The following is a 13,540-nucleotide window of genomic DNA, read 5'->3' as shown; positions in this document are numbered from 1 at the left end:
TGTGTGTGTGTGTCTTTATTGAATGAGGAGCTTTATGGGAGCCGAATACCCGAGCTGCAGATCGAGGTGAAGTACCCCGTCCAGTGAAGTATTTATTTATATCCAAAAGACGGTGCAGCTCTTGGAATGAATAATTTGCTGATAATGGATGAATTAAATTGATTTCTGTCTTCAAATGCCATGGTTCTAAAACGTGCGGCAGGTCCGGTCCATATCAGTAACTGCTCTTTCGTGTAATTAATTAAAAAAAAACTTTTTCCACAAAATAAGTTTTTCAAAGAAAACTAAAAAAGACCATTAAACAAAAAAAGAACAAAAATAAAATAATCTACCAAGCGTGAAACTACCACAAATCAGCATCGATAAATAAATGAAACCAAAAACGAACAGAAATTACAATAAATAACCAAGTCAAACTCAAGATGAGCAGAAATTAACATAAGTTGGACGCAAAACCCCTCTGCCTTCCCAAGGCCAGAACAAAATTTGCACTTTACTGAACAAATACAAATGAATGTGCATTGTCAGTTTAATATACATATGCTGATATTTAGTAATCAAAATGTTAATATTATTTGATTTATTAAAGTTATAAAATTTAAAACATTTATAATTTTTCAGTAAAGTGCAAATTTTGTTCTGACCTTGGGAAGGCATATGGGTTTTGCGCCCAACGTATGTTAATTTTTGCTTGTTTTGAGTTTGACTCGGTTATTTATTGTAATTTCTGTTCGTTGTTTGTTTCATTTATTTATCGATGCTGATTTGTGGTAGTTTATATGCGCTTTGTTTTTGCTGATATGCGCTTTGTTCTTGCTTTGAACGCTTATGTTCATTCCCTGCCCCCCATTGATTTGAATTTGAACAAAAAATCACAGAGATTTGAAATTGCAAAAGGATTGAGATTCATAACATTTATTTAATTAATCACATGTCTTCTTCATCTTCGATTTGGATCTGAGCACTAGATCAATTAGTTCCTTTGCAAGATTTGCAAGCAATGTTGCATTCGATGCTATTTCGATGACAGCTGCATCGGTCACTATCACAGGGTCCCTTACAACCACACTTCACGTCGGTGAGAATTTTCTTTTTCGCCGCTGGAAGATCTGTGAGGATAGGGTACAGCATGCGGTTCTGGAGTCTCATCCCCAATTACCAGGATCAATGGCAGGGCTCTGAAGCCCAATCCAATCATGTACTTGAAGATGGGTTAGGAAGCAGTGAAATTTCGCTGCTGCTGATATAAGAGGTAGATCTTGGGGATGGACGATAGTTTTAGACGTTGCTACTTTCTGCTGAAAGACTTGGTGTCGGTAACTGTCAAGACTGTCAGTAGGGTTTCCACCGTACAATATAGAAAGTACAGCATCTCCCGCTGCTTTAATCTCTTCTTCCGAAGCATTAATTTGAGAAAAGATTAAGTATTTCCTCTAAACTGTTAGTTGTCTCTCAGCCGTTTAAGCGCAATCTCTATGGCAAGTCCATATAGACGGGAAGTTGTGACGCAGCCAAAAATTGCATAAACAAAAGGAAGCAGTTTGCAGATTTCAGTCCCAACCTTCTTAACGATGGCTTCGTTGTCCCAAATTGCACCTAAAGTGGTTGCCTTAGGCTCACTGTGCAGGTAGACTTTGTGGTGCTCAGGACTACAATAATAAAGTAACAACACCAACAAGTCGGCATCGTCACCGATAACTAGTGTCCCAAGTCTTTGAACACTCAATTGCAATAAGCACAATAAACAAGTCAGCATCAGCTTTAACTTGGATAATTCTAGATCTTTGCCTCGTTAATAATCTGAAAGTACATTGACAACACGGGCTTTATTTTTTTTTACAGGAAAGAAATCCCTCTTTTTTGGTGGTTAGTCTCATTTCTGGGCTAAACAGTACTTCCCGTTCAGTGACACGGTTTCGCTTAAGATGAGTCGCGTCTTTTGTCGAAGCATTGATGTCGTAGCCATCAAAGACAATAACGGCGTATGGATTTTGGGCCAAAACTTGATTCCAGCATTGGTCTATGATCTCCAAATATGTATCTTTCTTCACCCAGGGAATCCTGTGATTCCCTTCTTATACGTACTATACCCGTTATACCCGTCTTATACGTAGGTGCAAGTCAGACTAAGTTTTCCCCCAATACTGTCAATTTATGAAAGTCGCTTGATAGTTTTAGCCAGCTCTGTTTTATTTGGCTTTTGGAACGTAACAGAATCATCAAGAAGAGACGCTGGATAGGAGAAATGTTCATATTCAAATGAAGATTCTTCGTCCATATTCAGTCTTTTGGATGCAGTTAGAAGACTCGGAAACAGGAATGAAGGGTCTAAACGTCTGATTTATCCCCCATTATTTTGTTTCGCCGTCATAAAAACCGTGATCCTTCTGTTTGAATGAATGCTCCTTCCGAGATTTCCCTACCATACCGTCAACAATCTTCTTCCTGACTTCCACTGCTTTCTCGGCGTTCACGTTTACCGCACCAGTTATGCCTGTAGCAAGGCTTTGAAATGATAGCGGATCACCCTCGAAAGGATAAGACTTCTCGACAAAGTCAATAACTATTTGTGTGACTTCTCAGTCCCTCTGCTGCCTTGAAATACTAGACTCTTTGTGTTGGTCGCTTATGTGATGCGAAACATCCGTCAGTTCTTGCATCAGAAGATTAGCGTGAGCACAGGCTGGACGTCTTATTGCCTGCTGAAGTTTCTGTACTTCTGTCATTCCTCTTCCTCTAGTCAATCTGGTTGCCGTTATCCAACTTCTCATCAGTTCTTGTTCTATGACCAATCTGTAAATAAATCGGCTAAAAATCTGTTTGATTTTCTCACAACGTGTAAGCCTTTTTTGAAAGACTGAAAAAGTGCCGGGCTTGTATGTTCAAGTCAGTTCATCTCCCCGACTTCGTGCAGTTTTTGTCACCAGCTACTGCGAGGTAAGGAAGCATGTCGGAAACTGTTTGCAAATGAAGTTTCCATTGACTTCACGTTCAGCTCTGAGGAAATTTCGAAGAATGGCAACCATGTCCATGTACTGCATCCACTATTTTCTTGTTCGAGTCTCGTGACTTTGCTCTGATTTAAGAGCCGACAGAGAAGCTTTGACTTTCATGAGGCTTGAAGACTAAGAGATATGGTCAAGAAAAGCTCGTTCATCCATTACTTTCTCCTATAGGTCTTTGATCTCACTAAAATCAACCGTATTCAATGCAAGTTCTGTAGTCAATTTAAATTCTGCATATGAATCATCGTCTACAAGTTGCACTATCAGAATCGAGTGAAGTGCTGCGTCTTCAATGATATGGGATCCCACTGCTCGAGAAATGGCCTTACCACTTAGAAGATGAGGAATTGTATCGGAAGCGCACATCAATTAAGAGATTTTTTTCAGTCCGGATCCATTCATCAGATATCCAATGGCACCAACAAAACTCATGAGGGTACAGAATCCTCCTAGTCTAACCACTACTTTTGCAACGGTACTTCCAGGTCCTTCTGCAGCAATAATCTTTATGGAATTCCACCGCAACGGCTGATCAAAGGTTACGACCAGAGTATATCTGTATCGTTCAATAAATATCAGTGTAGAAAGGATCAATTCTCGTCGTTTGAAGAAAGATCGAGCATAGGAAGAAAGAAAATGTTGGCTATACTTGGATAGTTTCCAACCATGACTGATTGCATGATTCCGCTCCATTCTGGCAGGTTGCTTGAGATGTCACGACATAAGCCAAAGAGCATCTAAGTTCAAAATATTATCTTCTTCGAATCTGGGACGAAGAAGATCATAATACATTGTCGAAAGGACAGAATCGATTGACTTTCTACGGACGATTTAGATTCTTCAAGCTGCGTTTATCCTGTCAGCGATAATTTCCCGCCTAGGGGTATTTTTAAGATGACTTTTAGCTCTGGGGTTACTGCAGCAATCATAGCCATGCCAAGAAAGGTGTTTCTACCATCGAGAGTACACATGTTGTGATCAACGTTATCCACCACGTGTTGGACCAGACAGTCAGATGTAATTCCTTGTAGTTCGGTTCCATAATAACCGGCATCATTTTTCTCAAACCTCAAAATTGACCTTCCTGAAACAGTTTTTGAAGTTTAACTTTTGAAAGGATCAATCAACCTAAGTAGGAATTCTTCCTTGGGACATGAGGGTTAGATGACACTCTTACTAATTTTGTTTGATTTTTTGCCAAATGATGTCTGAGTAATTAAGAGGGTTCAACTCAACCCCAACCTCCCCTATGTAAAACCGGGTTTTACGTGTATCAGAAGCTCATCGCTTTAGAGTATGAATAACATCAATTTTTTCAGATGCTTTCGACAGCTTCACAAAACATTCTCATCATACCGTACGTATAATTATAAAGTTGCAGTTATCCCCCGTACATCTCAATCATTCTAGTAGAGAAGCAGTATTTATTGACAATAAAATGCATTATCCTTTCTTTTGATAGCTCATAGTAAAACATACCCATCACGTCCTTTCATTATTCAGCTATGGTCCAGTTTCAGCTTGGCAAAATCCATCTTTGATCTTGAATGTAATTAAAAATCTAACTAGAAGCCAAAATTGATCAGTTAGCGGACTGCTTACACGTTCGATCAGACTCGAATGTCGGCAAAATGGGTCAGCTTGTTCTTGTGCATAACCGCATCTATGAAATAATTTCTCACCAAGAGTGTTGAAGAACATTGCAAATGTCGGACAATTCTGAATTGTTTGCAAAACCATTTATTTAATTGGGTATACGTGAAGGGGGGGGGGGGAATATGCAAAATAATAGGACACGACCTTCTCTTAGCATTTCGGTGAAGACAGTGTAAATTTTCTTTGCGTCGATCCGATTTCATGTAATATTCAACGTATATTAATGTGTGCTTTATCTTGCGTGTGTGTTATGGGGGGGGGACGACTCAGGGATGGTCAAAACACAGAACTGAGTCCATATTCATAATCTATATACCAAATTTTTCCTATCACCGACTCTCTAAAGGTGCAAGTTAATTTTTTTAAGTCGTAATTTTAGAAGAAAAGACGAAGGAACTTTAATCTCGCATCGACAGATTTGGGCCGATTATGTATATATTGTATAGAACTTTTTTTCCCGTTCGAATGATACCAAAATCAAAACTGTTGCAATTTGTTTGAGGTAACCGCTAAAATTAATTTAGATTGACTTTACTAATAGAGAAAGCAGTGATTCAACAGATAATTTTATTTCAATTTATTATTTGTAGTCAGTTTTTTCATGACCTCATATCAAAGTTGGAGAATTAAACTTGAGCCTATTTGACATACAATTATACCAATTATGGAGCCTCTCTTCCAGTGTGCTATAGTCTGGGTATTTTCCATGCACGTGTGTTAGGCTGAATTGTAAAATAGCCGTAGGATTGCAGTAATATTTGTAAGTTTTTTCTTTTTTTTTAGAATTATAGCATGAACGTTAGTTTTTTTTTAGCTATACTTGAATTGAATCCTTATAAAAATTATATAAATGTTTCAGGTAATTTCAGTCTAATTTTACTAGGATTTTCTTATTATTTAATAGAGGATACGATTCTATTTTACGTATCTATAAATATTTTAACAGTGATTTTGATGCAATCTAATATAATTTATAAAAAGTATTCCTACTTTGCCCATAGAGATACCTTTATGAACATGTTTAAATCAAAAGATTGAAAGTTGCCTCAAAAGCGCTTTTCGTCGGTTCGATAAAATGGAGCAGAATCCCCAAATTTTTCAGAGCGTTCATGAACTAAGTTGTAATTTATGCATTGGTTGAAATATTTCAGAAGTTGTTCAAGGGCTAAAAAAAAAAATCAAGGGATGAAGTCGGTTCGATAAAACTGTCATTTCTTTTTCAGTCTCTGCAAGTTGGTGCTTTATTTACTTTTATAACTCGTCAGTTAGCCATTCCCCCTCTTTCCCTGGACGATCAATTACTTCTTGAAACTTTGGAATTTATAACACAGCCCGATACCGGTGAGCGACACGAAGAGAAGCAACAAGCGTTGATTGAGCTCCTGCATGTCAAAACTATTGACGTATCGAAAGCAGTCGGGCCTGGAAAACTCTTATCTATGGCAGAACGAGCTGGCTTGTAAGTTATATGAGTTGAAGTGAGATAAAATATAAATGTTGCCCCCTCCCCCCTCTCCCCATCCCTAGAAGATCAAAAATATTAAAATTATCTAATATTCGGGAAGAAATTTTACGCTTTTCTGTCAACTTCTGTGTCCAAACCTCAGTCCACTCCCCCTGGAAATGTTTTATAAGTTAACCCCTTATCACCTTGAAATATGTTTTGCAGGGGCCCTTGCCTACCTCCTATAAATTAAAACGTGTTTAAAAGTAAAAACCAGTGAATAATAGTACCAGAAAATTACTTATCATTTTCTATAAATTAATTTAAAAAAAAATTCCGAAAAATAAGTTTTTCAACGAAAAGTAAAGGCCTTTTTAAACTTAAGCTCAGCAGATACAAATATCTGTTAAAATTCAAACTCAAAACGACTAGAAATTACTATTAAAGAATAAATGAAACCCAAAACGAACGGAAATTAAATAAAAAAAACATAGGAAAAAACATACAACAAGTAATAATATAAATGAATAAATAGATCTTAAAGCGAGTAATGCTTAGATTGAATATGAAAATCAAGCTTGAAACGAACAAAAATCACTACAAACAAGAGTTTGGGTACCGCCTCCTTCTCTCACTGTAAAACAGCACTTTACTGAAAACCAAGTTTATTATAAATATTTTTTTTGTACTTAATTTTGAAAATAAACATTAAAATTATAGTAAAATTTTGAACTAATGAGCTTTCAGCAATTAATATGATTCTACATCAAATATTCAGTTTAATTTATTAGTTCTTTCTGAAGTTGCTCAAGGCGAATATAGTTTCACTACAAACAAGATTGGATACTGCCCCCTTCCTTAACTGTAAATAAAAACTAAAAGCCTACTGCGTCATTGGCGCTTCACTGAAAACGAATTACATTACAAATATTCTCTTTTCCAGTTCTTATAGCATTGAAAGTAAAAATAAAATTGGAGTGAAATAAACTCTTGAACTGATGGATCTTTCAACAACTAATATCATTATATATAAAATATTCAGTTTGATATTGTGTATACTTTCCAAGCCTGTTCAAGACGCATATAGTTTTCAGTAAAGTGCCAATGAAGCAGTAGGCTATAGACTTTTACAGTGAGAAAAGGAGGCGATACCCAGATTTGTTTGTAGTGGTTTTTGTTCGTTTCAAGCTTGATTTGCATATTCAATTTAAGTTTCACTCGTTTTAAGATTTATTCATTCATTTACATTAATATCTATTGTATGTTTGTTTGCATTGATTGTTTATTTAATTTCTGTTCGTTTTAAGCTTGATTTTCATATTCAATATAAGCATTACTCGCTTTAATCTTTTTATTCATTTATACTATTACTTGTAGTATGTTTTTTGCTAGGATTGTTTATTTAATTTCTGTTCGTTTTGGGTTTCATTTATTCTTTAAATAAAGTGCTTATTATTTGGATTTTATATAAAGATATGAAAAACAAAATATAACTTGAGAACATATGGCAAAGGGAATATTTGGGCTTACATTTGGCAACTATATAAGTATCATAAAAACAATCGTGGATTTTTCCATGAATGCATCACCCAATCTTCAATACGAATTCTTTTAATAGGGATTTGGACATTGTTTTGTTACACAGTTTTGTCCTAGGTAATTGGATAGGTGAGTAAGGTCAAGACCTTGTTCAAGTGCTTGTTATTTCAGTTGCTAAAGTAGGAAAACAGGTCTTTTCTTCTTCTTTTGTTTCCCTTTTTTCCTTTTCTTTTTTTTTCTAACTAATTAATTACCTCTAACACATTATAGACTGTATGATGTACTGATTCCCACCTTAATTTGGAAGCTTAACCAGTATAGTAGATATTTTTTTTTTTTGAATTTTACTATGGTATCTTATTTTCTATTTCTATGAAAAATCTGGTTCAGGCGTAAAGGATTCCCCATCAAAAGCCTAAAGAAATAATCATTAAACTGTACAAACGGAGCGATTTTGGATTCTTTGATTGTTGTGCCATTTTCAAAAGATAGATGCCAAAAATGTGTTACTAAAAATTTATCCATCATCGGATTATAAGTATTGTATCATAACTCAGTATTTTTAGTTAGTCGACGCTCTCCCCTCAAACAAGATTTACGACTTTTGGCCTTTTGATTTCCGGGTTCACGTTGTTCTCCTATGGTCACACGGAGTTTTGTGGACTTATTTTTTGGTATGCTTTCCGGATATTGTGTAACACCTTAAAAAAATCGGGACTCCTGTTCAGGGATTTTTTTTCGGGTGGGGGGGTGTATCTAGAACCGTTCTGTGACAGTGTCAACTCCATTCGAAATTCCTAGTTAAATATTATTTCGGTAAGGAAAAATATTGGTAAAACCGTTGGTCTGAAATATGGGTCAAAGTTTTTTTTTTTTTTTTTTTTTTTTTTTTTTTTTTTTTTTTTTTCCGAAGAGTGGATAAAATAAAACGTATTTTAGGACAAATATTGTTCTCTTTTTCCGTAAGGAATCTCCTGTAGGCTGCTCCTCGGAATTTCTTTTTATTCCTGTTCCTAAGAAATTCAAAGTATGGATTGTTAAGAAGACTTTGCCCTAGCACGTACAAATTTATGAATACCTCTCTTTTGGAGAAATGTCTCCAATTTGATTTCCCTTTTTTCTTCATGCTGTTTTTAGCGGCCAAATGCGAAATTGGATGTTATTTCTATTGTAATCTGTGGAACTGATACCTAACTACGCCAAACTACGAACACAATGTTCCCAAACCTACTGACTGATGTAAAAGCTTTTCGGAGAAATACTTGCTTCGGTTACACGCTGTATCACATCACGTGATTCTTTTCAGATTAGTTATTGGCTCAGATTTAGCAGACTTATTAATTTTATAAAGTAAGATTATAATCTCAACAACATAGATTAAAAAAGCACTCTTCAGTTCTCATACGATAAAATATGCACCGATTCACCCATTCAGATAACTTAAGCTGCTATGTTTAAGAGTCAGATAATACATTTTGTAGTTGATAACAAATTTGAATATATTTTCAAAACTTGTTTCTCATGTTTGGTTTATTTTTATTTATTAATTTTCTTTCCTTTTTTAGCTATCGAGTGTCTGAGCAACTATACAGAGCAGAAAAGCAGTATGATAGTGTTTTTCGTTGTCTAGTGAGTGATTTGAGTAGACGTCATCTAGCGTTGCCCTATATGAAGTCTGTTTTAACTCAAGAAAATTCCTCGTGGCAGCCAAAAATGGTCAATGCCCTTATGGAGAATCTTGAAGCAGTTTTAGAGTCCTGTTTGGGGGAGCTGATAGAATTTTTGATAAAATTTAATTATGATCTCATTCAAAAAGTAATGGATAGCCTCGTATCGAATCACACGACAAGATATGAGTTTATGGGAAAGCTGTTAGAAACTAGGTAAAATCTTTGAACAAAACTTTTGTGTGTTGCAATTAAGGGAAAATTTCTTCCTAAAGGCTGCAAAAATGCAGTGTATTTCTTGGGTTTCAAGAGCTTACCTATACAAGCATTAAGCTGGATTTAAGAGAGAAATTAGTAATATCTTCGTAATTCTGAAATTTAAAAGCCTTGATGCTCAGTGATGGAAAATGGTCAAAGACAGACAGCTTTAGAAGACACTAAATTCCAAAACACTGCATTTCAAAAGGCCAGAACTTCGAGCAGTCTTTTCCTCAGCAAAAATGTGAATAAGCGCACCATAGGCAAAACGAAAAGGGATACTTAGATGATTCATGGAGGATTTATGGTATTTAATGCTCATTCATAGCCTGTGCGTCAAAATCGTCCAAGTGTTCACCTCAGGGCTGCCACTCCAATAGAATAAATGTATTGTTTTATTATTAAATATCTTTCCTTTTTGAGCTTCGTAAAAAAAAAATGCAAATTGCTAAAGGCTAAACTCAGCAAGGAAATATATATATGTATATATATATATATATATATATATATATATATATATATATATATATATATATATATATATATATATATATATATATATATATATATATATATATCATATAACTAATTTATGCTTATAAAAAGCATTAATTTTTTTTCTTATTCCTGGCATGCCACTAGGACAACCTTTCCAACTTTGCAACTTCATGGGCCGGCTAGAAGATTTAATTGAAAGAATTTGTTTTTCAGTTTGGTTATTGCAAAACTAAAAAAAAAACTTGTCTTCTTCATTGGCTGGTAGACGACTAAGGAGTTAGAGCAGTAGCCTCCTAAGGTACTTTATTAACTACACTACGTGTTATTTTTATTGCATATGTAGTTAATTTATAGTTTTGTTTGTTAGAATACCTGAATAGATGTTCCGATTAAGCTATATGTATCTCTTTGCGCTCTCCTTTGTATACTTTAACAGTAATGTTAAATAACTCTTCATCTGAGATAAGAGCTTGGATGGAGGTGACCGCAACTTGGAGCCTCCAATCTAATCTAATCTGGGATCAAATATTTTATTGACTTCAATAAACATTTTGATTAACTATACTAAGAAAAACCTAACTTTGTCTTGACTTTATATCAAACTATTAAGAGCGTGGCATATTCTCTTTTGAAAAGAAAAAAAAGGAATAGAAATTGACACACCATCGCTGCCAAAGCAAAAATGGGATTTTCCTTTGGGGGGGGCGGGGGGGGCTGAAAACCTTTAGTTTGCGTTTTTTGACCATGGTAATCCAAATGCTGCGCTTTTCATGTCGATCCACCGCTGTAATCAAGGATTTTCAAGCTCTTTTTAAAAAGTCTTGAAATTTGTTTGGCAGTAATTTTTCACTATTAATATTAACCTGGATAATCGTTATCATTCCTGAATTACTTTAAATAGTAAACTTTTCTACCTTTACAGTCTTTTTTTTCGAAAACGAATCTTTAAATTGCAGTTACTATGGGTTGTGGTTCACTCTTTACTAAGTTGCAGCTACTGCCGCATCCATGATAGGGCTTTTGAGTTAAGATATAAGAGACGACATACCTTTTAACTGACAATCTTAAATTATCTGCTGTAAACCCGCGGAAAATTTAAGACTTTTTTTTTAAATAAAACCTAACGTTTTTCATGTCCTATCTTGAGGGGGATTGTGCATGTGCTGCGTGATTAACTGTTGTATGATGAGTCTTGCGTTGTTTTTTGCGTGATGAGTAGATTAACTGTAATCTATTACGGTATCGTGTCTTTACCGTTTCCATAACAGAACCTGTCCTGTGCAAGACTCTTATTTGTACTTCAAACGCAAAAATAAAATACGCTTTTGTAGATTTATTCACGCTTCGAAGAAAATTTATTCTAATTAAAAAAATATTACGTGCCAAAAAGTACTTTTTTCAAAAATTTTCATAGTAAAAAAAAATGAAAGCACTATATCTTACTGCATGTACCATACTGTAAAAGTACCATTTTGGTCAGATTCTCTATCAAGGTACTATTTTGGAAAAAAATTGAGTACTAGAAATACCATAAAAATAAATTTCAGGAAATAACTACTACTACTAACAACTCACCCCAGCACCAAGTCGCCTGAGGCCAACACAGCTACAACGCTCCTCCTCCACCCCAATCTATCCAAAGCATCCCTCTTTACACCGTCCCAGGAATTTCCCATTTCCTTTAACTCTTCCTTTACGACAACCTCCCGCCCCAACCGCGGACGACCTGCTTTCTGTTTAGCCCTAGACAATTGGCCGAAAAAGACAATCTTTGGCAATCTTTCATCCTTCATCCGAAAAACGTGCCCTAGCCATCTCAACCTTTCTTTCATTATAGCCCTAAAAAGTGGGTTGAACTACATTTTTCGTACAGCCTACTGTTTGAGATACGGTTAGTCTGCCGGGTACCGAGAACAATCCGTACGCAAATTCTCTAGAAAACATCTAGCAAATCTTCATCCGCTTTTCGGAGTGCCCATGCTTCATAGCCATGTTTGACCACTGTCATCACTGTAGCTTCCAATATTCTAATCTTGATTTGCAGACTTATTTTCAATGTGGAAGTTTTACTTGTGGGCTGTTTTATCGATATTATTCTTGGGAGAAAGTGCTAAGATGACAAAAACAAAATTAGAGGGCGAGAAAGTACAAGTAGTTAACGGAGGAATTATAATGCAAATACGCCAGGTGAGAACTGTAGAAGATTACTGGCAACTCCTATTTGAAATAGACTTAGAACATTTACAAAAAATGCTAGATATCAAACGATTAAAAAGGACGCTTATCAAAAGATAATCGAAACTTTTTTGTTGAAAACTAGTAACTGAGAAGAAAAAATAATTTCGCGAAAAATCAGATATGAACGTGCAAAGATATCCCATAGGTTCGAGCAATCGGTACTTGCAAAATTGTACGCAATAAACAGACACGTAGAAGCTATAATGCATGTGATGAAACACCGTATTAATGTTAATATTCAATCACAAATAGAAGAACAAAATAAAACGAAGATAGCTGTCTAAGATATACAAAAATATTATTTGGAAATAGTATATGCCAATATCCCGGAGGAAGAAAAGACGTTCCACAACCGTATATGGCACAGTTGAGATGCAAAAATTCTTCTGGGTTGAAGAATACAAGAGATATACGAATAGAAGGGATGGGGCTGGTTAATATTCCCCCATCCTGTCGTTTAACGACAAGAGAGACAATTATATCATCTCCAATGATGGAAATTGCGGAGATAAATATGGACAAATGGGGTATAAAACCGATATCCAACATAAATCTTTTTAAAGCAACAAATGGGGAACAATATAATGAAAAAATTAAGAAAGTACAAAAGATGTTAAAGAAATTAAATGATATTTCCATACCAGAAAAAATAAAAGGAGAAACAACCAGATTTCTGACAACCCTGAAAAATTTAAATAAAAATCTGGACATAAATAATCCCATTTGCCAGACAGAAATAGAAAGAACTACTTATTATAAAGGCTTATTAGCCTATACTTGGGGATATTTCATAACTACTATCGTGGTTCTGGGATCGTTTATATGGGGTCTAAAATTTTGGTATAGTATGAAACATAAAACCCGCGGGGGGAAGGATATAAGAAACCCTGTCTGCGAAAAACCATAATCGAGCGTAAAAAAAAAAAAAAAAAGCTTATATACAACCGCCGACAATTCGATTGGCACTATGATTTTATGAATATGAAAGTAAAAGATAAATATATGATTGACAATGAAGCGATTTTATTACTGGGTCAGCAATAATACTTGTTACTAATGTAAATAAATTCGCAATTCGAGTGTTTACTGATGAAAAAAAAGAGTTATACCACTTTTTAAGTTGTTTTGCGAAAAATCGACGTTTAAAAAAAAAAAAAAAAAAAAAAAAAAAAAAAAAAATGCTTGATGGTTTAAAGTATATTTGGTACTTAACATAATTGTGTAAGTTATTACAC

At 35.1% G+C, this 13,540-nt stretch overlaps 1 protein-coding gene across 4 annotated transcripts in view; it reads left to right on the top strand.

Moving 5' to 3' along the window:
- Vps8 (vacuolar protein sorting 8) overlaps positions 1–13,540 on the top strand; it is a 286,757-nt gene that overhangs the window by 241,584 nt on the left and 31,633 nt on the right. For all 4 annotated transcript variants that reach the window (XM_089095469.1, XM_089095470.1, XM_089095468.1 and 1 more), the window contains 2 exons: positions 5,885–6,120; positions 9,210–9,527. In XM_089095469.1, the coding sequence (XP_088951595.1) occupies positions 5,885–6,120; positions 9,210–9,527 (554 nt within the window). The remainder of the gene's footprint in view (positions 1–5,884; positions 6,121–9,209; positions 9,528–13,540) is intronic.

The sequence above is a fragment of the Artemia sp. Qi Xiang Cuo genome, chromosome 10 (assembly GCF_049724085.1).
Source record: "Artemia sp. Qi Xiang Cuo chromosome 10, ASM4972408v1, whole genome shotgun sequence".
Classification (NCBI taxonomy): Eukaryota; Metazoa; Arthropoda; class Branchiopoda; order Anostraca; family Artemiidae; genus Artemia; species Artemia sp. Qi Xiang Cuo.
The sequence above is the reverse complement of the archived record's forward strand: the minus strand, read 5'-3'. Positions and strand labels throughout refer to the sequence as shown.